Source organism: Cavia porcellus, unplaced genomic scaffold (genome assembly GCF_034190915.1).
Source record: "Cavia porcellus strain 051 isolate PalLab524CR breed Dunkin Hartley unplaced genomic scaffold, mCavPor4.1 scaffold_12, whole genome shotgun sequence".
Taxonomy (NCBI): Eukaryota; Metazoa; Chordata; class Mammalia; order Rodentia; family Caviidae; genus Cavia; species Cavia porcellus.
The window spans coordinates 12,395,823-12,423,390 of NW_026947495.1; the positions used below are offsets into that span (position 1 = coordinate 12,395,823).

Consider the following 27,568-nt stretch of genomic DNA (forward strand, 5'->3'; position numbering starts at 1 on the left):
AGAGAGGTCACAATGTGGAGGCTGAAAAGCACTCATGTGAAGAATCCCTGATATCCAGGGATGTTAGACTGGAATGGAACAGCCTTCCTAACAGGAAGGGAATCATGGGAGTGGAGGAAAGAAGGATCAACATTCTAGACATCCTCATGATCCTCACTTCTTCCTGAGGGTAACAATGTCAGTCTACCCTAAGGGAGACGGAAATTTCCACTTGATTTTCCTTTCAGGGGTTACTATCTCACTGTAATAAAACATGTTTTGAATCGCAGCACAGCTTGGATCAACTCTGTGATCAGAGAATATCACATTTCAGTTCTTGTACTGGTAACCCTAGGTAAAAGTATTAGCTAGCGAATTATACTTTACGGATGGGCAGAGATAGGTTTGTAAATTAGTGCCACCATCACTTTGGCACTTATGTGATATGGGCTAGCTTTCTTGACCTTTCAAGCCTCACATTTTTTATTCTGTAAAACAGAAGGAACTCTTTAGACTTGCATAAAAGTTAAATTAAGTGGTATTTTTCTTAATCTTACCTAAGTATCTAGTTTTATTGTCAGATACAGAGTAGCAGCTGGATTATATCAATTATGTTAATCTGGGGTTCAGACACTTAAGAAAACAAGTGAAGCCACTATAAATTTTTTGTGTTTATTTTAAACTTCTGCTATTCCTTTAAATGTTCAGCCTTTAAAGTTCTTTGTGCAATCATGGCCACATCTCTGTAACCATTTCTCTACCCAGATGCAAGGTTCTTGCATCTTTCATGCTAGTGAAGCAGAACCAGCTAATATCTCAGCGAAATCTACCAGCAACAAATGTTTGGGTTAAAATCAGCACTAGAAAGAGGTTCATTAAATTATATTTCCAGAAGAAAAAATAAGTTATCCTACAAAGATGTATATGAGTTTATCATTCATAATATGAGAACTACACTTAACAAGAAAGGACAAAAGATTTAAAAATGAATTTTAATCTTCTGAATTAACACACATTGCATCTGGTTCTTGTTTTGTGTTACTATCATAAAAATTTTAGGTGGCACTGACATCCCTGAGGGATAGTATGTGGAGTTGGGTCGTAGAAACAGATTTTAAGAAATTTCTAATGAATACATACTTCCAAGAGCCAGAAAAATACTGTACTTTTTCAACTCAATAAAGACATGAAAGATAAAACTGGTTAAGAAGTTGCTCTGTACATCAGTTGTAAGCACTGATGATTGCAGCGAAGATTTCCTTTTCATATTTTCACACTAGGTGTATATGTGTATGCCTTCCCTAGTACGGAAATGTATTCTGAAATCTACAGAGTACCCTACTTTGCAGTTCCTTCTAGAGGAAAAGAGCATGACCTGCCAGCTTCCCCAAAAAGCCTCCCCTGACTGAGGGCTGAGCTTTATGAGTGTGCCCAAAGAAAACAGACCCCAAATAACCAAATCAAGAGTCTAAACCATCATGAAGGATTTTTGAAACTTTTGCCTGACATTTTCATTCCCTTAGAGATGAAGAAAAGGAAAAAAAAAAAAACTTCCTTCTGTGTATGTGGCAAAAATCTGGAAAGTCCGCAAAAAACGTTATGATGGTGACTGACGTCTTCAGCTGACATCTTTTTCAATATACAGTCAAAGACTGTAGTCCAGGAGCAGTATATGGTCCTGAAGGATCTCAGGTAGCACTTCCAGTCACGTTAATCCCGAGGGAACAAAAGGAATGAGCGTTCATCACAGCTGTCTCCACGCTAGCCAAGTGCCCAGTGCCCGCCAAATCCAAGAAGACAGAAGGGGCAAGGCAATATCAGCAGCATCAAGGAGCAGCACAGGTGCAAAGTTAGTGCCCCAGAAGCTCACTCACTGCAGTCACCTTTGCAAGTTTCCACCAGAAGGCTGAAGAAACTGAATAGACAGCAATGTCCAAAGGTGATGGAGATTTTCACAACAGGTACATTCATCTTCCCCATTTTTACTCCACCCAAGCTACATGTCTGTTGATTCATGCCACCCACATCAGTATTGGATCTTTCTACATCAATTAAGCGAGCTATAAATACACCTAGACTGTGCTTTACTATGCTGTAAGGCATTTCTTTCTTATTTTAGTTTTTTAAAAAATGTTTCACAATGTAATGATCACATTCTTGTTTGAAGTTGGTACATTTACAACATATCCTAAATATTTTTTCAGCTTCTATGTTTTTATTCCCTCCAACTCTTGGTCCCCTCAACTTGTGCAAAACGTCTAACCCCATATTTCCTATTATTTGTGTTTCATTTTGTTCTTTATGTTTTTGGTTTCTTATGTAAGAGAAACTATAGAATGGTTGCCTTATGTGTCTCGTTTATTCTACCTAAAATTATGGTCTCAAGGAGTATCCATTTTCATACAAATAATTCAAATTCTCTTTCTTATGGCAGAGTAGTATTCCATTGTGTGTAAATAGCACTATCTATTTATCCACTCATGTATTGATGGAAGTACAGGCCTCTATAAGATTTAGCTATTGTGAACTGTGGTGCCATAAAGCTGGATATACATGGATCACTATAATATGATGCCTGTATCTTTTTTAGGAAGAGACCCTAAATGGAAAATAGTGGAGTCAAATGCAATTTCTAATTTTGGTTTTTGAGGAATCTCCATATTGGTTTCCGCAGTGGTGGTGCTAATTTACATTCCCAGAAATGTACAAAGGTTCTTTTTCCCTGAAGCCTCATCAATAATTGCCATTTTATTTCTTGAGGATAGCAGCTATTATTTCCAGAGTAAGTTGGGTTCTCAGTGTCACTTTAATTTGCATTTATTAAATATTAGAGAAGTTGCCCATTTTTTCATTTATTTATTGGCCATTTCTACTTCTGAATAATGTCTATTCATTTCAGTTGCTCATTTATTTGCTTTTCTGTTTTATTTGGAGTAATCCAATATTTTTTAATCTCCATATATTCGAAATATAATTGTCTATTGTAGAAATAGTTGGCAAATATTTTCCTAGTCTGTAAGTTGTTTCTTCATTCTGATCAACGTTTTTCTTTGTCATGCAGAAGATTTTCAATCTAGTATAACACCACGACTTGATCATTCATACTGTTTTTTATAAAATTGGGGTCTGTCCAGAAAGTTGTTGGCAACATTTATGTCATTAAGAGTTCTACTATTTTATCACTCAGCACATTAAGTATTTCTATTTTAACGTTTAGATGTTTGATTGATTTTTATTTTATTTCAATATATGATGAGAGATATGGGTCTAGATCCAATGTGCTGCATGTGAATATCCAATTTACCAAGAATCATCTATTAAAGTAGCTATCTTTCCTCCTTTGTCAAAGCTTTTGTACCTGAAAATGTTTCTGTGTATTCCATTCTGTTCCACTGATTCACTGTCTGTTTTTGTGTGAGTACCATGCTGTTTTTGTCACTGTAGCTTTCTAATATAACTTGAAGTCTAGGATTGTGATGCTTACTGCTTTGGTTCCCTTGCCCAGGATTACTTTTGCTATTCTGGGTCCCTTCAGGATCCATATAAATTTTAGGACTGTTTTCTCTAGTTCTGAGAGGAATGTTGCTGGTATTTTTATTGAAATTGGAGTAAATCTGTGTATCAATTTTGAAAGTATGGCCATTTTGACATTATTGCCTCTGATTATCTATGATCAAGAGATATTTTTCCGTTTTCTGGTTTCTCTTTAATCTCCTGTTACACAGTACTATAATTTTCATGTAGAGGATTTTTACTTCCTTGGCTGGCTTAATTCATAAGCATTCAATGCTTCTTGATGCTACTGTGAATGTTACTATTTTTTTTTTCCTCAGTGAGTTTCTTATTGGTGTAGAAGAACACAATTTATTTTGTATCTGGCTACACTACCAAATTTGGTTAATTTTAGGAGTTTTTGGTTGAATTTTTGGGATTCCTACATAAAAGGTCATGTTCTCTGAAAATAATAAAAATTTAAAATTTTTCTTTCTCATTCATAACATTTTTATTTTCTTCGGTTGCCCAATTGCTCAACTAATCTTGTCACTACAATATTGAATAGAAGTGGTGACAGTGGACATCCCTGTTTTGTGACTGAGTTTAGATGGAGAGCTTTCAGTTTTTCCTTGCTTAATTTCATTTTGGCAGTAGGTTTGTCATAAACAGCTTTCATCAAATTGAGATAATGTAATCATTTTCTTGACAGCTTTTATTATGAATAGATGGTGGACTTTGTCAAAGCTTTTTTCCTGCTTCTAATTAGATGATCAAGTGATGTACTTCTCCTTGCTTCCATTTATGTGATATATAACATTTATTGATTTGAGTATATTGAAGCATCCTCATATTCTTGTAATGAAGCCTACTTGGTCATGATATATGGACTTTTTGGCAATGTGTTACATTGTTTACCTGTCTCATGTTGAGCAACTTTGCATCTCTGTTAAAGATATTGGTCTGTAGTACTCTTTTTCCTTGGGTGCTTATCGGGTTTTGGAATCAAGGTAATTCTAACTTCCAAGAATGACTATGATAGTACTACTTTCCTTTAGTATCATTAAAGGGTTTGAGGATCGTTGGTGTTAGACCTCCCCTGTTACTGTATAAGTTACTGTAGAAATCAGTGGTGAATCTGTCAGGTTCTAGGATTTTCATAGTGGTAGTTTTTTTTTTTAAATTATTATTTCAATTATATTGCCTGTTATTGTGTTATTCAGGGTTTTCATATTTTCTTGATTGAATTTTGGTAGTTCACATATATCTTGGAATCTATCTATTTCTTCTGGATTCTTCAATTCTTTGGAATACAGATTTTCAAACTAATCATTAATAATCTTCAGAATTTCAAACTAATCAGTAATCTATTGGTTTTTAAACTAATCACTAGTAATCTACTGTATTTCAGAGTGATTTTGCTATTTTCATTTTAATTGCATGTTTAATTTGTGTGTTTTCCTGTGTTTTTCCTCATAAGATTTCATAGAGCTGTGTTTATTTTATTTATTCCATTGAATAACCAGTTTTTTGTCTCCCTGATTCTCTATGTGGCTTTTTTATTCTCAATTTCATTAATTTCTGCTCTAATCTTTATAGTTTTATTTCTTATACAAGTTTGCATTTGGATTGTTCTTTTTCTAGAACCAAGAGGTGCATAATTAGCTTATTTATTTGGACTTAGTCTGTTTTTCTGATGTAAGCATTGCCAACTATATATTTTCCTCATAGGAGGATTGTTTTTATTTATTTATCTTTAATTTAGAGAAAAAAGGTAAAATAGCAAAATTGTAGAAATACCACAGAATTTCAAAAAAAAAAATAACAGTAAGAAATTACTAGTTGATAAATTACATATTATTATGTTAGAAGTAGTTGCTCAAGTTACAAAATCAAAGCATAAAATGTGGGCAGACAATCAAAGAATGATAGTACAAACTATTCTGTTTGATGAACTAACAAAACTTAGTAGTATGGTTATCTGTCTTGCATGAAAGAAAGTGCTAAAGGATCGCTTTTACTATATCCAATAATTGCTGGTAGGTTGTGCTGGCATTATCACTTGATTCTAGAACTGTCTAAATTCTTTCTTAATTTGTTATGCTACCCATTGATTTTTCAGGAGCTCATTGTTTAAATTTCATGGTTTTGCAGAATTTCTGTGGTTTATTTTGCTAACTTTTTCTGATTTCATTGAGCTACGATGTGTAATATGCTTGAATAATTTTAATTACTTTTCTTATATAGCATGATTTATGAACTTGAATGTGGTTTGTTAGAAAAAGATCCATGTGCCACTGAGAAAAATGAATGTTATACTCTATTGTTTTGGGCTAGGACAGTCTGTATTATATATTAAGTATGTTTGTTTTAAGTTTTGGTTTAACTCTTATATTTTCTTGTTGATCTCTTGATCTTATTGACCTATTTGTGACACTCAGGTATTGAGGTCCATCACTATAATTGTGTTGATGTTTATCTGATCTTTTAGTGTTTGTTTTGTGAAGGTGGGTGCACTGATTTTTTGGTGCAAAAAAGTTTATAATAGTTATCTCATCCTGTCGAATTATTTCCTTAACTAATATATAGTGATCTTATTTTTCTATTCTGAAAATAGGATAACTTCTGCTTTTTTATGGCTCTCATTGCATAGAATATTAATTTTTACTCTTTAATTTTTAGTATATGAATTTTTTAGGCTTAATGTCTTTCTTATAAACAGGATATTGTTGAGATTTGTTTCTTTATCCATCCTGCCAAGCTGTGTCTTTTAACTGAGACCATATACATTGCAAGTTTTTACTGAAAAGCACTGACCTATTCCTATCATTGCATTATTTTCCTGTTTCTCATTCTCTTTTATCCCTTTCTTCTCTGCTGGTCACTCTGCTTGGCATATTCTTTGTATTAGACCTTTTCATACTGTTAACCACATTGTCTTTCTAGGATATCCTTAATAATATTTTGGAGCACTTCTTTGATAATCAAGAATTTCTTTAATTAAACTTTTCTATGGAATAGCCATATTTATCTAACAATTTTAAAAGATAGTTTTTGAAAGATTTATAAATCTGGGTTGGAAAATGTCTTCTTTCAAGTTTTTAACCACTTTCCTGCAAGCTCTTTTGCCCTTTGAGGTTTGTATTAAGAATTCTTTTATAATTCTAAAGGGTTTACTTCTGTAAATAATTTGTTGTTTTTCATTAATAACTTTTACTATTGGTATTTTGACTGCGATGTGTACTGGAGAGGTTCTTTACTGATCATGGAACTTTGGGATTTATATGCCTCACTTATCTGTATGTTAATATTTTCTCATAGTTTGAAAGCTTTCTGCTGTTATTTCTATAAATGAGTTCTTCAAGCCATTTATGATGCATTCTGATTTTTTACTAAATCTAATTAATCTTAAGTAAGTCTTTTTTGTGTCATACAGCAGTTGTTTGATCCACTTTTTACATTTTTTAGCTTTTTAAAATATATTTCTGAATGACTGATATCTGACATTAGCTGTATCTTTTACTTCTGACACTGTATCCTACTCTGAGTAATACCTGCTGCCTATACTTGCAAAATAATTTTTCATTCTCTGAATTCCTGTTTATCATTTTTCATGGATTCCAATTCATTAAATGGTCTTTCATGTTTTGCATCATTTTATTTAGGTTAGTTAGCTTTTAGTGTCTTCAGTATATTTACTGATCGTTTTGTTTATTAAACGTTATGTGCTTATTATACCAATTTCAGTTCATCATGTACCTTATTGATTTGTTTTTAATCTACTCTTTTATCTTTTTGAATAATTCAGATGTATGTTTTTTTTTTTTTTTATTTCCTCCCCACCAATGTTTCATGGATTAGCTCTGAGAAAGTTGTGAGGATTGGGAGAAATTTTGTTGTTTTATCTTCTCATGTTTATATTGTTTTCTACTAACGTTCATGAGTTGATGACAGTGAAACACTTTCTTGTTATTATGCAGACCCCTTTAGTTAGTATCTATTTTTAAGTGCTGCATTTACTCTGGGTGTGGATAACTTGAGATCTTTGCTTTCCTTCTAAGATTCAGTCACCTCTGTTTATTTGAGAGGAGAGGCTGCTCAGTATATTTGGTCCAGCACCCAATTCTTCCAGAATAGATCATTGTATTATTAATGAGAAGAAGACAATTCAGATATTAGTACACAAACTGAACCAATTATAGCAAGAACTATACCATTTTGGCAGTAGCAATAAAACCAGCAACAATAATAGGATCAAAGTCAAACTGAACAGTGAGATACCCTCAGAACCAGTAATATACCATTCTTATTCACAGAAAAGAGATGTATAACTACAGTATAAACATTAGGATATTAATATTGGCATAAAGTAAATACCTACTAAATGTAGAACTATACCTCACCAATATTGTAACAGTATTCAGGAATAATAACAGAGAATAAACTAAAAGTTTATAAATTGTAAAGGTTATATAGTAAGGATAAAGGGGAGGAAACCAAACAATAAAAATATTGAAAAATTAGTCATAGAAGATAAGAAAGAGGACAGAAAAGTGAGACAAAGGACCCTATTAAAGAGTAAAATAAAATTAATAGGTAAAATATCAGAAAAGAACAAAAAATAAGAAAGAAAAGGAAGAGAAAAAAACAATAAACTGGAAAAAAAACACAAGAAAATAGAAAACAAAAGAAAGAAAGGAAAAAAAAATCCCCAAACCTCAAGAAACAAATTTTAAAATTAGGGAAATAAGGTCAAAACAATGCCTCTGTGTTTCTGAATGAGTGTCTCCTTTCCAGGTCCTGCAGTCTGAGAATTCACCGCATACCTGGGAGGGACGGTCACTGCTCACCCCTATTTTATTTCCGTTCTCCTTTCTGTGGGTGTGAATGTGGAACCCCCCCCCCCGCCTTTCCCACTGAGTATGATGGTCAGTGGCCTCCGCCCTCCAGCTGTTGTTGTGTCAGAGACCACTGTTTTTTGTGCTCCTCTGCACATCACCCCCACACCTGGTTTTCTCTGCCCAGCTTTATGGCCTGTGAGTTTGTGTACTTTGTCTACTCCAGAGGACTGTCCGTCCCTATACCTAGGCTATGGCAAGCACCCAAGCTGAGGTGTACTTTGCTAGCATGACAGGCCGGGAAAGCAATCAGACCATAGATCTCTGTGCTGGACATAGGCAGTAGAGATTATCTCCAGGTGGAATGCTGGATTTGATGCCAGCACATTCAGACCCAGCCACCTTTGAAAGCCACACAATTTAGGCCTTACTTCTTACCATGGAGGGCAGCACCCAAATCCTTCCTGGGCTAAGCTTAAACTCCTGAGGGGTTTATGTCTAGCCTACACCCTCTCCATGACTGTCTCTGATGCCAGCTCCCCTCCAGTCCCTGTGGTCAACTAATACCAGAAACCCTGAAGGAAGTTGTTCTGCACCTCTGTCAGACACCATTAACTTCTTTTCAAAACAGGCCCTGATTAAACCCTCTCACATACGATGGATGCTTCACTGGATTTCTTCCCTAACTCTAGCCTTTTGTGTAGAAGGAGTTACTTGTGGCGTAAAACCCCATGCTGCTTTTGAAGTTTATGATGATACTGAACTTGGTGTTAGTGATGCTGGCTTGGTCTGCTGTTTCTCCCTAAAGTTGCCAACAATTCCTGTCTTGCCTTGCATCACTGGAGACAAGTTCAATTCCCTGCAAACCTCAAGGAGCTGAGATGAGCTTTCCAGACTGTTTCGTTCTTTTCTCTGTACTGTGCTTTACTGTGTGTTTCATGTGGTAAATTTCTTAGGTAGAAAAGGAAAGAGAATTGTACTAAACAATGTCTTCTACAGCAAAGAATCATGGTAAAGGGTGTTAGCAGCTAAGCCAATGGAGAAAAGATGGCACACTTTCACTATCTCCTGGTAGAGTTTATTATATGGGTTGAAAATTCTAGAATATCTGAAATTGTTTCTTGTTTACTCATAATTAGAACTTATTAATTGCTTGTGAGTTCATTGGTTGGAAGTGTAACCTTAAGCCACCATCTCAGCCCAATGGCTATGAAATCAGGAATGCCATGAAGAAATATTTTTGAAAATGAAACACTGAGGTTTTGAATATTTAAATAAAGTGTGCACACTTGGCAGAGTTGATTTCCTCAAAAAAGTAGAGAGGATGTGGCTCACAAGGATCCTAATGGAAATTCTGTAACAGACTGATAAAAGATGGAGATACTTCAATCTGACATAAGAGGAAAATGATCTCATCAAGAAAATCATGTGAAATATGGCTGATTAAAAAATAAGGGGCCATATAGTAAAACAAATATAAATGGTAGTCTTTGAAATCTGAATGACAAATAACAAAACAGTGTAAAAAAAGAACGAGAAAGTTCAGTTCATTGGTGAAAGTCTCAGTCTCTGTGAGGCCCTAGGTTCCTTTCCCAGAACAATTCAAAATTAATAAGTAAATAAACAAATGAATAAATGGGAAAGTCAATACACAAAGAGATTGGGGAAGCATTTGCAGTAGTATAATTTGTATGGAGGTTACACAGAGGAGCTCAGGAAGGATTTGGCCACTTACCGAGAAAACTGAGGATGGAAAGCATTAACAAGCATATTTGGCATATTTTTCAAAGTGAATGGCAATAGCATCTTGTTTAGGTGGATTATTCATTTATTCCAAATAAGTTTATGCTTCCACTTACATTATAACTCAGAGTTAGAATTTTAATAATTGAATGGCACTGGCATGTCTTACACTGAACAGGAAGAGATCTTGGATTGACTAAGATTCTAAAAATTTTTCTAAGTTTGTCCCTAAAACACCTTCATGCCTGATTATTTGGTGAAGCAGGGAGCTCCAGCTTGTTCATAAATCATCATGCTTCACTATGCAGTTGCGTGGTGGCCTCCTTCATGAACAGTCTATTGAGTGCCAGATCAGAAGCTTTCCAAATTGGGTTCTCAGAGCATGAAGATTTGCTGGTAGATGAGGGAAGAATGTCTTTTTTAAGATTCTTGTTCTGAAGTAAGCTTTGTACAAGAAAAAAAGTGGCTTTAGTACTGGTAAATTGATGTCCTATCCACAAAATGTAGTTTATATTGCTTGGTAAATCTATTTTAGAAAGCATTACAAATTTCATGACATCTAAAAATTGAGGCTCTGTAGAAGATAAGATATATGTATTTAAGAGATTTTCTACCTCCTTGAAACTCCATCCTTAATTAAATTAATACTTGATTTTGATATTTTTAGGGATTGGCTTTCTCTGAAAGCTAAACAGAACAGTTCAGAGAGTTTAACAAAGCCTCTTATTTTGCTTCTGCTTTCACTTTGCCTAGCAAGGCTGAGCCTTCATGAATCCAGAGCCTTATTCTTACATTTAAATTAAAAAAATGAAAAGATGAAAAACTTTAAGATAATCTATTTTATAATCTAATATAAATACCAATAAACATAAGACACAGAGCATATTTACACATTTTCAAGACCCATTTGTAAAATATCCAATGTCTCCTTTTGGTAGACATTCCCAGAGAATTACAGGTTTTAGACATGTTTGCAATGTATATAAATTCAGTTTGATGTTACTGGTACTTTCTTACTTTTATATTTAGCAAAATGCGCGTTAAACAATAGTGCTTAATATTTTTCTTACAGAGTAGGCCTGACAGGTTAATATTTAAGGTGAGAAAAAAAATTGAAAATTTAAAACTAGCCAAATAAAGTAAAGAAGAAACAGAAAATACAGTTTTGCAATTAAATATATTTAGCAATAAATCTTATGGTGCCACCAGTTTCTTGTTATATGAACACAGGTTGGTCTCTGCTCCTCAAGCCTGTTTTCATGGAGATATGATTATCCAATCAACAGAGGTGATAAAATCCCACACACACAAGCATACAATGCAGGTATATATTTGCTTAATGCTATGATGTGTTGTAAATGTTCTTGGTTTCTCCAATATTAATGTCAATGGACACTCATTTTTTTTAGATTTGAGTTTAGTTTCCATACTTATCACAGTACTTCTGCCTAATCAAATGTCACTCGATAATCTGTAATTGTTTTACCACTTCCGTGAATCCCTTTCCTCACCCAATTTCTAGCTGGCATCTCCAGGGAAGCTGCAGCTGGAACTCAGCACGTTCCAACTAATGTCAAGGCTATCTGCGACATGAAATGAGGGGTAAAGATAACTCCCCACATCTGCCTCCCAGTTTTAGGAGCCTGAGCAGTTCTACAGATCTTTTATTAACCATCCACAGATTAATCCCTTGTGTCCAGTAAAACTAGGTCCAGAGGCTACATCGACATAAAGGCAGGCTCCTGCAATTAAGAACTTTGGAATTATTTGGAAACACAAGGAAACCAATAGTGGGGTGAAAATGAAAGGGGCCATGTGATAGCTGGTCCCAACCCCAGAGAAACTGTCATTTCCTGAAATAAATCCTGATCTGAGCATGGGCTGAAAGCAGGTCATTTGGTTTGGAAGAAAAGGAAGCTTTTTTGTTTGATTGGCTGCATCTTTTGTTTGTTTGTTTGTTTTTAAATTGACACAAAAAAACTAAAAATTGCAATTGCATCTGAAAAACAACCAGCTCTGACTGAAACCACCAGAGAAAATAAATAATTTCATATCTATTTGTCCAGCTAAAGTCGACACAAAATCTTAAAATTGTTTTTCCAAATGGAAGGCTTGATTACTTCTTAGTTCAAACTCAACACTAAACCAAACAAAAATCTGAAAATTTACAGGGACTTCAACATTCAGAAAAAGACAAGACAACAATTTTTGAAAGCTATCTTTAAAATAAAGAAATCTCATGCCTTTTATAAATATTACAACATAATACTACAATCACCTCAGAATAAAGATAATAATAATATTCACCATATATTTGCCTGATTTTAATTGTTGGTTTAAATTACTAGTAAACTAAAATTAACAATAAACTAAGAGTCTCAGTCTTGAGTTAGCAATAATCTATGAAAGGCAGTTGTAACAATGATCCTAAAACAGAATTTCCCTTTTGAAAATTTGGATTAACACTGAATATGAATGTGCAAAAATAGCATTTTGAAATTACAATTCCTATTGATTTCAGGTCAAATAGAACCAGGGAAATACTGAGAAGGAAATAATATTATCAATAGCCAAATTTCAACATTTCATGTGCACTTAGAAAAACTTAAGTGATTTTTCTCCTACACTGAAAATAACATAAGCTAGCACATTGGTAATTCCATTCTAAGCATGAACTGCTAAAGCTACTTTTCATAAAATTCGCTTTCTGCCTCTCCTTAATTTTTTTTACATGGTAATTTAATAGACACCATTGATCTACACTGAGGTCAAGGGTAGGACTAAACATTGGAAGAAAGCTTTGTTGTACAACTAAGAACAAACTCTTTCACTTGCAGGCTGAAGGTTGTTCACAATGGCAGGATAACTCTAACGTTCCTATTTTCTTTAACCTTTCATATGGTTTTCTAATCCTGGACACAGGCTGTTCAGCACAGAGCCTTTAACGTTAGATCACACTGCAGGGCCCAGCCAGGATTCTTAAATCAGGCAACTGTGGCCCAGTGAGGGAGCCTAGGTATTGGGCTGTTTACATGGTATGCAAAATACTTGGTACATAAAAAAAATCAACACAGTAGATCAAAATTCAGTAAATTTATACAATCTCATTGACAGTCAGACTTCAGCAGTATGTTTCTCTGTTGTTACAGATAAAGGAACTGGGATTCAGCGAATTATGCAAGTTGCCAAATATTGAAAAGCTGGTTCAACTCTTTACAGCAGACATCCTCATTCCCTCAAGAGCAAGAGCACTTTGGAGACAGGGTTTACCCTTGATCTAATTACTTCTGAATGAGCACTCAGCTGTTACTAAGCTACCAACAATCTGGGTACAGGAAAATGACAAGATCATTCACTGGTTACCATTAGGGCATCTCAGTTTTATTCATCAGAAGAGAAAAATTGTCCTACCCAGATGCTGTCTTCTTGCTTGTACTGTTTCCAGTTGCGTCCTGTGTCACTAAACATCAGGCTATAACTCGTCACCCAGTCAGAGCTTCCGTATCTTCCCTGCGTGGCCACCGCTGTAATCTCTACTCTGTTGCCCAGGTCCATCTGGAGCCACTGTTGAGCATTGGAGTCTGCTGGGGACCAACCACCAGTTCCTGGAACAGGATCAGAGAGAGAGACAGTCAGAGAGAAAGTTATAGCAGTGTCCCATATAGCTGAAACTTTCAACCATAAAAGATGGATGTAACAGTGTTCAGCCATAACATGCTTACTCTGAAATATGTCACACTCTTTCGCCTGTCTATACTAAAAATCCTGGTCCTTTTATAACTAAGCTCCCATCCCATCTCTCCTATGGCTTAAGATTAACTGTAATGCTGTCTTCATCATACTTCTGCCTGCCTCCCTCAGTCACTGCGGTCTCCACCTACGAATATCTAATGGAGTTTCAAATTTAGGACACTTACGAGAGCCTAGTGGTTTTGTTTCTTGTATTTAAACTTTAGATGTCACTCTAGATAAACACTAACTAGCTTTATATCCTCTCTGTCTGATTTCCCTTCCTTTTCTCCCTATTCCTCTTTCTCTTTTCCCTTATCTTATCTTTCTCCAAATGGCTATCATGAACCTGCCATGAGCAGGTTAACCTACCACGGATACAAAGATGAAAGGACTGTAATTGAGTCTTTGAAGGACAGAATTCATTGATTCAACATTCATTCTCAAGGTGGGTACTGAAGAGATAGCAAGGTACAAACCATTTTGTACAATGTGACAGGAAAGAATCCTCAACAAGTGGTAAACAAAGTGACAACTGGAGCAGAGAGGACACATAGCCTTAGGAGGAGCGTAGGAGGCCTCTGAAAGATAAGGTTATGAAGCTGAAATGTGAAGAAAGAATAGCTATATCTAAGGGGAGAAAAGGAGATATTTGGGTAAACATCAAGCAAAGCAGAGGGAACAGATACACAAAACCTCAGGCTCCGGGGGAAGCTGACACTGTGGGATCCACTTGTGTTGTCTAGGCTCTTGACACACAGAAGCCTCATTTTATGCCAGAATTCAAGCTGCAGAAACAGCAAAGCAGAGCATCAACAGATAAATGAACTAAAACACACACAGTGGAATATTCTCCAGCCACAGGAAGGGCAGAATCATGACATCTTCAGCAAAATGGAGGAGCTCTGGAGATACTATGTTAAGTGAAATAACCAAGAAATAGAAAGAAAAACATTGCATTTTTCTTTCATGTGTGGGAACTGTAAAAAGATAAAGATGAGTAGAAAGTACAAGAAAACCACGTAGAGTAGGGCAAAGCGACAGGTACTGTAGGAGAGGGCAAGAGACGATTGTAGGAAGGGTAGGAAAAAAGCAGTATCTGTATGCATGCAAATATCAGTGTGAATGCCATGAATTTAACAACTGGTGTGCACTAGTAAGAATTATTATTATTTTTTTGTTTGGTACTCAGGTTCAAACTCATGACCTTACATTTGACAGGCAGGATAATTATTAATTTTAAGAAGTATTTCAGTCCCAGTATTTAACTATTACTCATATTTGAATTTGACAGAAAATAGATATTATCTCTTACTAATTATAGATTTATGACTCAAGTTTTCTGCTTCCATTTCACAGGGGAAGAAAGTAAAACTGTTCCTGACAGCAGAGTTCAGAGATCCTGCAATCCCTGGGTGGGGCAGCCCTGCAGGCTGTTGGGAGCATCAGTCAAGGAGGCATAAAATCAGCTCCTGTATTTTGCTCAGGGAAGCAGGTTAGAGTTTGTTGAATTTTAAATTAGAAGACTAATTAATGAATTCCTTTTTCTTTCAACTTATTTTGCTAAGAACCACTTTAATGATGTTCCAAGTCTACTTTCCCAACATCCATTGGAGGAGAAGTCACCTGGACCTCAACTTGATAATTGAACGCCTTTCACAACTCTAGCCCTCTCTGTAGGGTCCCTTATTCTACAGGATGGATATTCAGACACAGGAGACACAGCCTAGTCAAGATACACATATGTGCATTTTTACAAAGACTACCTGGTTTTCTCCCAGTAAACAGTTAATCCATAGTAGCTTTATGTTTGGTTTGGTTTGGTTTGCGGGGGGGGGGGGGGGGCATGTAAGGGGAGGAGGGGTTATTGTTTACCACTCTCCAGGAGATTTAAATTCAGGGAAAAAAATGAAAAAGAAAAGTAAATATGATTAAGACCTACTGTGAAACGTATTTTATTAAGTGTTTTGCATACAGTGGCAGATACTGCTGATATTCTGATAGTCTCTTCTTTCCATAGTAATAGTGGTACATGGCTATTTTTAAGCTTTCCTTAGTACAGTTATGACCATAAGACTCTAAGTTCTTTCAGTGTAAATGTTATTGGGGATATAAGCTGTTGCACTTCAAGCCAGCACGCCTCTTCCCCACTTGCCTTCCCACTTGACAGCATGTTCTAAGTGATGGTGGAACGTCAGCAAGGAAAGACCCTAGGTCCCTGCACCATCACTAGAGGGTGATGGGTCAGTACTTTGCCAGTGCAAAGTACTTTGCCATTGTAGTGTACTGCTCTAACCTTTTCCACGAGGGAGACTCGAACATCAGCTGTGCTTAAACCATCACACACAGGAATTCATATGACTCTGCGTCTCAGCCTCTGTCAGTCCATATACAATACGCTGTGAAGTGAATAGCACTGTCCCATCTACATGGCCGGAGAAACTCAGATTCATCAGGCTGAAAATATTTGGCAGGCAGGATTCAAACACAGCTTGGGCAAATCCAGCTACTGAGTTTTCTTTGTAATAGAAAAAATTTTTTTTTCTAAGGCTTCAGAAAACAAGTAAAGGTCAAACAAATAAAAATCCCCCCAAAATACATTATCCAGTGGAGACACTGGAGCAGGCTTCTGATGCACCTGTTTCAGAAGTATGTATTTATTGTCAGCTCTGTTGTCTCTGATATGTTCACCATTCTCAGGTGCCTTCACATCCTCCTAATTTCTTAAACCCAACAGGAAGGGAGAGATCTTACATTTCTAAAAAACCTAAATTATGCTAAAACCACCCATCATTTCTGCTCAATTTCTTCTGCCACTCATTTTAGATGTTTCTTCATTTTTGAGGGGTTGAAACTGCATTGTTTCAACAATATTAAAATAGGATAAAAATAAATTTATAAGATGACTTTTTCTGAGTAAAATATAATTGATTATGTATTTCTGTTTTTTCTACATTAACACATTTACTTCCAATAAGCCTTTCTTATATAAATTTACTCATATATGATTTACTACAAAAGAATATATACAGCAAGAAATAAAAAAATATATAGAAGAACTGGAGGGTTTGTGGTGTAACATAGGAGTTTCATTTGTATATTACCATTTTTGAAATCTTCATAACTTAAGCCATTTTACTTTTAAGCAAAGCAGTCCACAATTGGAATCCCTAGTCATGCTCTAAATTTTTTCCTTTATCCTTAACAATCATCATGTAATAAAAGTGTATAGTAAGGGTAGAAAAAAGAAAGTAAAACAGTGAGCTATTTCCCTTGCAAAAAGTAAAATCCCTAATAAAACATCCAAACTCAAACGTCACCAAACCAAAACAAAGTAAAACAAAAATAAAGATATTTAGTGCTTAAATGATTTCTTCAAAATTGTCTAAAGAAAATCACATCTTTATTTTGCTCGTTTCAAAAACTTTAGCTTATTAATCCTCTGAAAATTAACCAAAATGAAATAGTCGCTGTTAGCATTCATTAACACATCAGTTAAGAATGTTCTGAATCCAAGAGTTTCAACTTCTGCTCTTAGAGTGGAGGGCCACTCCCTTGGTGATAATTGCTAAGAACTATTTCCTTGCAGTTGAAGATGCTCCCTGAATTACAGCTAATACGCTAGACACCAGGGTTGCCATGGTTGCCATGGAAAACATTTTATTCCTTCCACTACACAATACATTTGTTTCACAAATTCTGACAGTGACCTGAAGATATTATTTGTAGTTTCTCTGCATGTACTGCATGCACACTGCTTCTCAGTTTCGGAGTTAGCTGTACACTGGGCATACAACATATACACAAAAATGTGTATTTGGGCAAGCTGAACTAAGATTATGCTCTCTGTGACTGTGGCTGAAGTCTCAATGACTATGAACTACAAAGTTTCCCAAAATCTTGCAGTCTTTGTGTAACATTTGATGGAAACTTACATTATAGAAAAAATTTAAATCTAAAGGGAAAATCATCTCACATTAGATTTTTATACCATTCAGATTTTGCCTCAGTTCTTCAAACATAGGTCAGAGGCTTTCTGTCTTCGTGCATGTCTCTCACAACCCAAACTCCATCCAGTATCCCCTGCACTATTTGACTTTAAGGGAAGAGATACAATAAGCAGATGCTGGCTGGAAAGTGAGGTGGCCTGCCTTGAGATCCAGCTCTGCTCCTGCCCTTAGACTAACTGAGTTTTTCTCCAATGTGCTGGATCACACCGCTGGAGTCCTGGGAAGCCTTTGCCAAGACCATACACCAGTCATGGCCAAGCAGGAAATCAAGCCCAGGAAGCAGGTCCTCGCTAGGTTCTCCACTGTGCTGCACAGGGCCGTGGGGAGGCACTGCAGCATCCGCCGGGCTGGCCTCCCCTCAGTCCTTATAGCAGCCCTTCTCACACAGGCCGCGATCCACACTTCGTACTTCAGTGTCTCCTGCATCCTCGGGGCAATCAGCAATAGTATATTTTGTTGTTCCTGTTGCTCTATTTTTACTTCTTAGGGAATAAAACTATCTCAAAGGGCCGACTAGCCCATCTAGGTTACAGGGCCGGAGACTGCACTCGAACTCTTCTTTCTGAGGTTTCCACAGGGAGTAAAGTCTTAAGCAAACGGAAAATTTGCTGTGGAGAATTTTCAGCTTTAAAGTAAAATAAGTTCCCATGACTCCTAGGTAACCTCCTACGCAGTCTTCTGCAACAGTGTGCTATCTCTCTTCCTGAATTCAAAACTTCACATGATAGCTGAGGTTCAAAACGTGAAGCAGAATAACTACTAGAAAAATGCAGAAAGCTCTCCACTTCTACACTAATTCTAAGAGGGAAATGAGGCTTAAGTGATGGCACACATTGAAAACAGACACTTAAGTATTATCTGCAGGTCTCTGCTAGGAGATGTTGTACAAGTATCATTCCAATCATACCTGACATGTAGCATTTTCACATCTAATCTATTTTAATCAGGCAACTTGGTTATTTTTAATTCTCAATATAAACCCAAAAATCAGCAATTTTCCGCTCCTGTTTTGTGCAAAGCCCTATGAAGCGACAAGCACTCTCTCACAAATGACTGAGAGGCTAACTTGAACAACTAGCTGCCTCTTTAATTATTAAAACAGTTGATGCCTCAGTAAGCCAAGGATGGAGATTTTTCAGGGACAAATTACCTAGCAATGGTAATGTGTGATGGCTAGAGGCTCCCCAGTGAATGTCTCTCAGTACACTGCAAGTATAAGAGTAGCATCAACATTCTCACACATGCTCGCTGCGTTCACAAGTGTTCCTCCTCCTCTCCTGAGCACCACACCCAGGTGTTACAAGGTCTGAGGCTGGGAAGCTAATGGTTGGAACATGGGTGGTCTTGCTTCCTTGGGCACCAGCTAGGATGCAACTTAGAATTAGCTAAGGGCAAGAAAACTACAGTTTCTGAACACCAACCATCTCACATAGCAAATGAGGGATGTGGTGGGGAGGGAGTGGTGTCAACAGCACAGACAGGAAGAGCTTGTGGAGAGGGGACTGTGCAGCAATGGGGTCTGTGTTTCCAGTGGGGCTGTTTTGGTGTCCACTCAGATTCTCCCTCGCAGGGGTGGTGATCCCCAGTTCAGGTGCTAGCTGCCAATCTGGGATACCTTTGCCTTGGAGGTTTATTCTTGGACAAGATGAAGCTTTGCAAATATTTTTGAAGGAAAAATGGAGAAATGCGACTAGAAATAACTGGAAATTGCAAATCTCGTATTACGGGCATTACCACTTTTTTGGCATAAATGACACTTTTTGAACTGCTCAGCACACTGCATTTAACTTAGTTTCTTATAGCAAATTTGTGGGAAAGACAGTGTTTAATCTAAGTTTGATATTTGAGTAAAAAGACTCAATTTCTACCTTTGGACTTTGGACAAGTAATTTTAGTTCTACAAAAATAATACACCAGTAAATAATAATAATAATAATAAGCTGAGTAGTCTACCAAGGAACAAGTAAGATATTGGAATGCTACTTAGAAAGTATGTCAATGTAGCCCTTCAAAGAAAATGCTCAACCATGAAGAACAAAGTAAAAGGTAATTGTGTGAGCTTATTTATCACTTCTGCTGTGCCAAATAGGGATGTTTAGAATCCTTGAAGCATTACATTGTTAGTGACAAGGAGTGTTCATACAAACCCTCTCCTTCTCCCCTTGTCAGGGCTTTGCTTTGCAATTAGCCTCACTGAATACTGAAACCCCACAATGGATTTGTCACCATTGGAGACAGTGTCCCAAGGCTCCTGAAAAATAACAAAAGATTTCTGCTCTGCATTTCTTGCTGATTTGCAGTTGCTCCAATAAGAGAAGAGGTTTGGTGCATGGTGTAAATATCCAGGTCCAGGTTAGATTTGACAACATGAATATCAGGCAGCAGTGTAACCTTCAGGCACACACATGCATATGGCTGTTTCTCCCTTGAAGTCTGATAATTCCACATTTTTGTGGCTAAAATATGGATAATACTCTCTGACATGCTAAAATGACCTAAATAGACAACTACTATGCCTACAATACCTTTTCTCAGATTGTATTTTCAGGTCGCCATAAATAAAGACATTGGATAGTATGTGGCAGACACACTGTAACATAAATCCAAGCCCTACTGAAATTAGCTGTGTATTTTTGAGCTAGTGGCTTAATCTAAGTCTGTCTCTTCATCTTTAAAAATACAGTACCAAGTATTTTAGAATACTGATGTGAGGATAAAAACACAAAGCTGAAGTTTCTAACACTGACTCTCATGCATAATATCCAGGACAACTTTGATGGTTTTTCATCCTTTTCTCACCACTGAGATCCAGTGTAAGGGCATGAAAGTAAGAACTGAAGAAGGAGAAGATGCAGAGATGCTCTGGAATAGCACATCTTAAATCTGAATGCAGCAGAGAGACAGCTGTTAAAGCAGGGGTCCTGTTTAGTTAGTTGTCAGTAGAAGTTGAGATCTGCAGGCTGAACAAGCTCCTCATGGAAACATCTCCAGCAGTGAAGAAGGGCGTGAAGGAAGAAAGGGAAGGTAGAGCACCTCTTGATGCCTGCTGTGTCTCAGGCATCTAGGGCAGGGCAGAGAAAGGAAAGAGAACATTTTAAGATGAGGAGGGAATCCAGGGAATACTTTCTCCATAATCTGCTGTTTTTCTTTTTAAGACAAATTAGATTATATCCATGTTGTCTGTGCCTGATTCAATCTAGATGAGAGACTGGATCTGTCTTTGGCAAGCAGACATGACAGTACTGCAGGGAGATTAGATCCACAGTATCCTTACCTAGCAGTCTAGAAGGAGCACCTGGAGAGCATGTATCATGCTAATTGGGCATGAATCTTGATTCCTGCGTTGTTTTGAAAACCCATTTCCTCACGGGGAGTCAGATGAAACCAATCTGAAAAGCCATTTTCTATAGACCTTCATGGGTCCTTGGAGTTTGGGGACCAGTTTGATCCATTGAGGTGGGGTAAATGTACAAGGAATCTGCTCCCAAGGGGAAGGCAAGGGCTTTCAGCCTCTTCAGTCATCTATGAGCACAGGAAACTGAAAATACCTTGACATAAGAAAACAAATTCTCCATGGCAACAGAATTGCCATGCTAGAAACATAGGATCTGCAATTTCACAAGCAAACAATTCAAAAAATAATATTCCACCAAGAAAGGATCACAATTTCAAGGAATAAATGGTAAACAAATTGTTTGAAAACTGTGTCTGGGAAAAAAAAAAAGAAAAAAAAAAAAAAACAAAACAAAACACGAAGACGGAAAGGGAAATGAAAGCCTTTCCTCTCACCAGGCAAAAGATATTTAGTCCTATTTGCCTTTTCATCATCTAAAGCAATTTAAATATTTCTCCTCACTTACAAAGTCTCACCCACTGCTCCATGCCTGGTGCTGGGCCACCAGCTCCTGTGCTTCCTGCTGACAGTTAAGAGCTTCTCTAGTCTCAGCCAGCTTAATGCCCAGATCAAATACAGTCTTTCCACAGAGCAAATCACACTGACGAAGGTAGTTCCTTCCTAAGCCACATTTACACAGAGTGACTTGGAAACTTAATTGTGATCTGATCCTCAAGTTAATGTATTTTGTTATTATTTTCAAAAAGTAATTATTTCTCTTTCTTCTTTTGTTGTCTGTATGTGTGTGAGAGAGAGAGGCAGAGAGAGAAAAAGAGAAAGGGAGGGAGAGAGAGATTGGATGTAGGCTAAAGGATGCGTGTAAGCATAAAAACAAAAATTCTATTTGGCAAATCCTCTCCGCAGATGAGATAGCAGAGTGGAAACTATTAGAGTAGGGCTTTTAACGATTTAATCTTCCTTGATGTGGAGGGGATTGTCCAGATTTTGGCTGGCCAGCAATAAGTTCGGTCAACAGCTGTTTCTGTGGGTATTATTTTTTTCCTCAGAGAGATTACTTTGCCATTGATTAAACTTGCTTTACTTGTGGCTAAGGAGAGCTCATCAGACATTGCTGCCCAGGACAGTCTTTCTGAATTCTATCCTTCAGTTTTAGAATGAATTTCTGCTTCTATCATGGCCAATTTATAAGTTGTGCACGCTTTCCCCAAGTACAGTCAAACGGATGTATGTCTGAGTCTCTTACGCACGTAGGAGGCAAAACAACCTTTAATCATCCAGGATCAAAGTATGCCAATAGCTTATACAGTTCCAGCACTTTTGAGTTATGTCCAATCCAGTTTGTTGGTGTTCAGCAGTGATGCTTTGTATTCATGCCATGTAGGCATGAAATTCTACTGAAGAAGAGGAAATCTAATGAAAATCGAGAGCTTTCAAGTTTACATTTCAACTTTGAGAGAAGGCAAGGAAGTTCCTTGACAGGTGTGTGGAAGGTTGGATACTACAAAAGAGAAGGAAGCACGCAGTACTGTGACAAATGAATAAATGAATACAATACATGAAGAAAAACCTAACAAACTTGAGAAGTTGTAAGGAAGTACAATGTGTCTTTCAGTATCATCCTGGGCCCCTAACTCATTTAATTCATGATTACTTAAATCTCTGTAAGAATGGACCTGTCCTTTGATTTTGGTATTTGCTGTCTGATTAGGTCTCCAAACCTGTGAAGACACATGTTAATTTTATAAAATGTATCACATAGGATTAACCCATGAGTTACTCCTGGAAGACACAGTGATGCTAGTTTTAATGAATTTCAACTTGACTAGGTTAGGTGATGACCAGAGAGCTGGTAAAGCGTTACTTCTGGTTACATCTGCAAGTGTGTTTCAAGGACATTGCCCTTGGCAGGCTGCGTGAGGAACATGTGCCCTCAATGCTGTGAATGTGCTTATTCAGAGCCTTGCAGGACCAGGGGAAATAAAAAGGCCCAGGAAAGGTGAGGTAGATTTCTCTTTTCAAGATGAGACATCCACCTGCTAAAGCAGACTCCAGGTTTGAAGTTCTGGGGCTCCTGGAGCCACACAGGTCACCCTTCCCTCCCACCGTGACTCTTTCACTCTTTTCAGGCCTCAGGAGGAGGGTTTCTCATTTGCTCCCCAAGTCTTCAGACCTTCCAGCTCCCAGCGCCTGATACCACTGTCTTCTCTCCTTAACTTCCACAATCACCTGAGCCCTTTTCCATATTAAATCTCCTGCTGCATAGCAATGTATAACCTATTGGTTCTATCTCTGTGGAAAACCACAACTAAACCAGGCACAAAGCAGTTTTGCATCTACCTAATAATTTTATTCTAGTGATCTTTTCTTTTGCTTCAAATACCTGTGAATACCTACTGCTTCAAACTACTGCTCGAATCAGCTTTACCATATCCCTGCTTCACCCCTTAGAGCTGAGTAAACTTTTGATGTTCTCATTCTATATTTCTACATGAGCCATAATTTCAACTTATTTAAAATTATAAAGGATCCTTTATACACTGTTGGTGGCAATTTAAGCTAGCACATGCACTGTGGAAAGCAGGATGCAGATTTCTCAATTAAAAAAAAAAAAACAGAGATTCCATTTAACCCCTTCTAAGTACTTTTCTGAAAAAGTTAAAGATATTACATTACAGTGATACATGAACACCCATGTTTATAGTACCACAATTTAAAACAGCTATATTGTGAAAATGACCTACATATTAATCAACCTGTGAACCAGTGAACAGGTAAAGAAAATGTAGTCTTTATACACAATGGAGTACCACTTAACCATAAGGATGATACACTTGAGGCATTTGAAGGCAAATGTATATATCTTACCAAAATAATATAAAGTGAAATAAATCAGACACACAACTTTATTGCACAGTATCCACTATAAGGGGACCCCAAAATATAAATAACGAGCAAAACAAAGGATACACAACAGAAAGCAGGGAGCTTTTGTTTTCAAATGCAAAGGGAAAAAAGAGATGGAGGGAAAGCGGGATGAGAAGTGTAGCAGATGAAGAAAAGAATTAAGATGCACTGTGTCCGTGTACCAACTCCCATGTTAAATGTAAGCATTATGCTCTACAAACATGTACTGATAAAATACAGAAAAAGAAAACTATATCTGGACAAGTGTTTAACAGTCATTTAAACTGCTTTCTGAGAATCAACCAAATGCATAGGTTTCTTGATTTCTGATCTTTTAAGGTTCTAAATCAAATGTAGAACAGATGGTTATGAGTGTGGCCATGTGTGGGGATCTCACAGTACAGCATGATTACAGTTAATAACACGTGTTACAGACTTGAAACCGTTTGGGTATTTTCACCACCACCACCCCCACACACCAAGGTAACCTTGAGAGATGACAGAGAGAAAAACTAACCCGACTGTAGTAACCATTTTGCAGTGAACACACACATCACTTTATCACAGTATTTATCTTAAATATAAACTAGCCACATAATTCCTTACCTAAAATACTGAAGTTATTTTCATCTTTCAAACAGGACAGTGTCTGGGGGCAATGAGTAGGAGCACAGATGTGGGAATCAGACTTCCTGACTTAAAGTTTGGAATGGTAATAGCTATTCTCTCTGTAACAGGTTTTGCTTTTGAAAAAAGGCTAAGGATACAGGAAAAAATGGTGGCTTCCTAGGGGGCTGGGTGGAGAGTCTCTGCTGAGAAATCAGATTAGATGCTAGAATATGACAACATGGAGAGGGCCAGACAAATGGATAACGATTCTTATTAACCAAGGCAGTAATCGAAGGGAAAAAGAAAACTAGGAAGAGGAAGGAAAAGTGTGGATGGAGATTTGAAGCTTGATGTACTCACTAAGCCCCATTCCACGCTGTACTAGGCACACCCGGAGGATTTAAGGTCGTGCTGAGACTGCGGCTGCCAATATGGGAGTCTGCAAATCCCGCACCCTTAACGCTACACCCTGAGCAGTGGATCCAAGGGGGAAAGCTGTATTGGCTCTTGGCGACTGCTAGAAATTGAAACCTGGGACCCCACAAAGCAGCCAAAGATACCTGGCTGCACTGGAGGAGACTGTGAGAAGCTCTGGAGCTCCGAAGCTGGACACTGTGCAGTTTTCTGACCAATCTGCACTGTGCTGGGAACACAGTGAAGACAAGCAATGCAGTGTGCAGTGGAACCAAGAGTAAGATCTGCATTGAGTACTAGGGACTGGGTCCTGCAGCTGTTGTCACTTGCCTGAGGACATCTTGGAGTTGGGCAGAGCCCGCCACCACAGCACAATCAGTGAAACAGAGAGTTCAGGTGGAGGACATCTTGGAATTGGGGAGGCCCAGTGCCGTGGTGATATCAGATAGTTGCCTCTGGTGCAGAGAGGTCTGGAAGAGGACAGCTGGGATTTGGGGAGAGCCCTGCACTGCGGTGACATCATTCAGCCACTTCTGGCACAGAGAGAAATGGCACAGTCTGCTGGGGCTGAACCTCACTTCTGGTTGGGACCCAATAAGCAGACACAAAATAGTCATGACTCTATGACATCCACAAGGTACAGCCTAACTTGTGGATTGACTGGCACAGAGGCTGGAGGCTAGCCTGCACTGTTCTGGCATCCCTGTCTACTTCAGATAACAGCAAATTGGGGAGGGCAGCAAAAGTCAAGTTGGCACACTTTGGAAAGGCCCTAAGCAATATGGAGAGGGCCAGAGACCCCAGGACACACCAATCTGAAAGAAACCAAAAACATGACAAGAGATAGAAATTTAAAAAAAATCTCCAGCTGCCAAATGTGAGAAAATAAGCCCAGGAGAAATAAACACAGAAGAGAACCAGCACAGTAACCATCCAATACTAGACACAGCATCAACCAAAATAAAGAAATACCTTCATGACCTCATAGATAAATTTAAAACCATACTTCTGATCCAAGTGAGGCAAGATATAAAGAGATTAATTAAAGAAATGGTAAGCCCCACCCAAAAGAATACAGATGGAAGAACAGAGGAAATCAGAAAAGAAAGAGAAACCTCTGAAGAAGAATTTAAACATAATCTAGAATACATGAAACAGATCCAAAGAGATTACCAGGAAACTAAAAACTCCATTTAACACTGGCAAAATGCCTTGACAGAAACGAAAGTTAGCCTTGTAAAACTTGAAGAAAGCTTTATGATACATGATCATGAAAGAAAAGACCTCTTAAAAATAATGAGGAACCACAAAGAAACAATTCAAAGGCTAGAAGACGACTAAAGGATACATAACTTAAGAATAAAGTATGTGAGCGAAGAAGTAGGAGCAACCAAAAATGAAATACAAAAAATATTCACAGATATATTAATGGAAAACTTCCTAAGCATAGGAAAAAGAAATGATATCCAGATAAATTAGGCATAAAGAAATCCAGCTACCTACAACCAAAACAGATCTACACCCAGACATATAGTAATCAAGAAAATCCACCAAAAGAACAGAATACTAACAGCAGCCAGGGAAAAGAAGCATATAACCTACAATGGGAAAATTATCAAAATAACAACAGACTTATCAACACAAAATCTCAAAAAAGAAGGGCCTGGGGGGAAACATTCCAAGCCCTGAAAGAAAATAATTTGCAACCAAGACTGATATACCCAGAAAAACTCGCTCTCAAAATTAATGGAGAAATAAGATGTTTCCAAGACAAGGAAAACTGTGGGAGTTCATGGCTACCAACCCAGTGCTACACAGAGTGCTAAAGGACATTCCAGAGAGAGAGAGAGGAAGGGATACCAGGATTCTAGCAACAGTAGCAGAGAGGCCTCAATGAACAGGGCAGACAGCGGCATGAGGGAGTAAGGTGGACAAATTATAGCAGTAAAGTGGAGTAGCAGACATGAGGCAGAGACAATAAGCTATAATCTTTTAGTATAGATAGCTTAGATACACTATAAAAAAAGACAGAGGTCATTGTTAATAGTGTATCAGGACTTAAAAGTCACAGTAGTCTTATCATTCTGTTTAGTTTGAATTTATTTTGTTCTGGTCTCTCCACTGACATCAGATTTGAGGGCATAAACATCTGACCCAAAAATAACAGGTTATACCATTGGTAACTATCCTTAATTTCCTACTAACTTAAATTGAAACCCTGTATTACTTACATTGTCTTACTATGACTGATCTTTTTTGAATCTGATTCGTTAAACTACAGTTTTGCCTTGGCTGATTTTCTTTGAATTTGATATGTGTGATAGTATCAACCCTAAAAGTAAAGTCAATTACTCTGAAGATGACAAGATGTAAAAGATATCCATACTGGTTTTGATTATTAACAGCTCTCAAGTCCTACAATGTTTTCAAAGTTGTGTTTTTATAAAAATAACTATGTAATACTATGCTTAGCTATATTAAGCCTGATGAGGTAG

At 37.4% G+C, this 27,568-nt stretch overlaps 1 protein-coding gene across 3 annotated transcripts in view; it reads right to left on the bottom strand.

The window, feature by feature from the left end:
- Positions 1 to 27,568, bottom strand: part of Cntnap5 (contactin associated protein family member 5) — a 779,115-nt gene that overhangs the window by 572,452 nt on the left and 179,095 nt on the right. For all 3 annotated transcript variants that reach the window (XM_063258867.1, XM_063258866.1, XM_063258868.1), the window contains one exon: positions 13,464 to 13,657. In XM_063258867.1, the coding sequence (XP_063114937.1) occupies positions 13,464 to 13,607 (144 nt within the window). In that variant the 5' untranslated portion in view covers positions 13,608 to 13,657. The remainder of the gene's footprint in view (positions 1 to 13,463; positions 13,658 to 27,568) is intronic.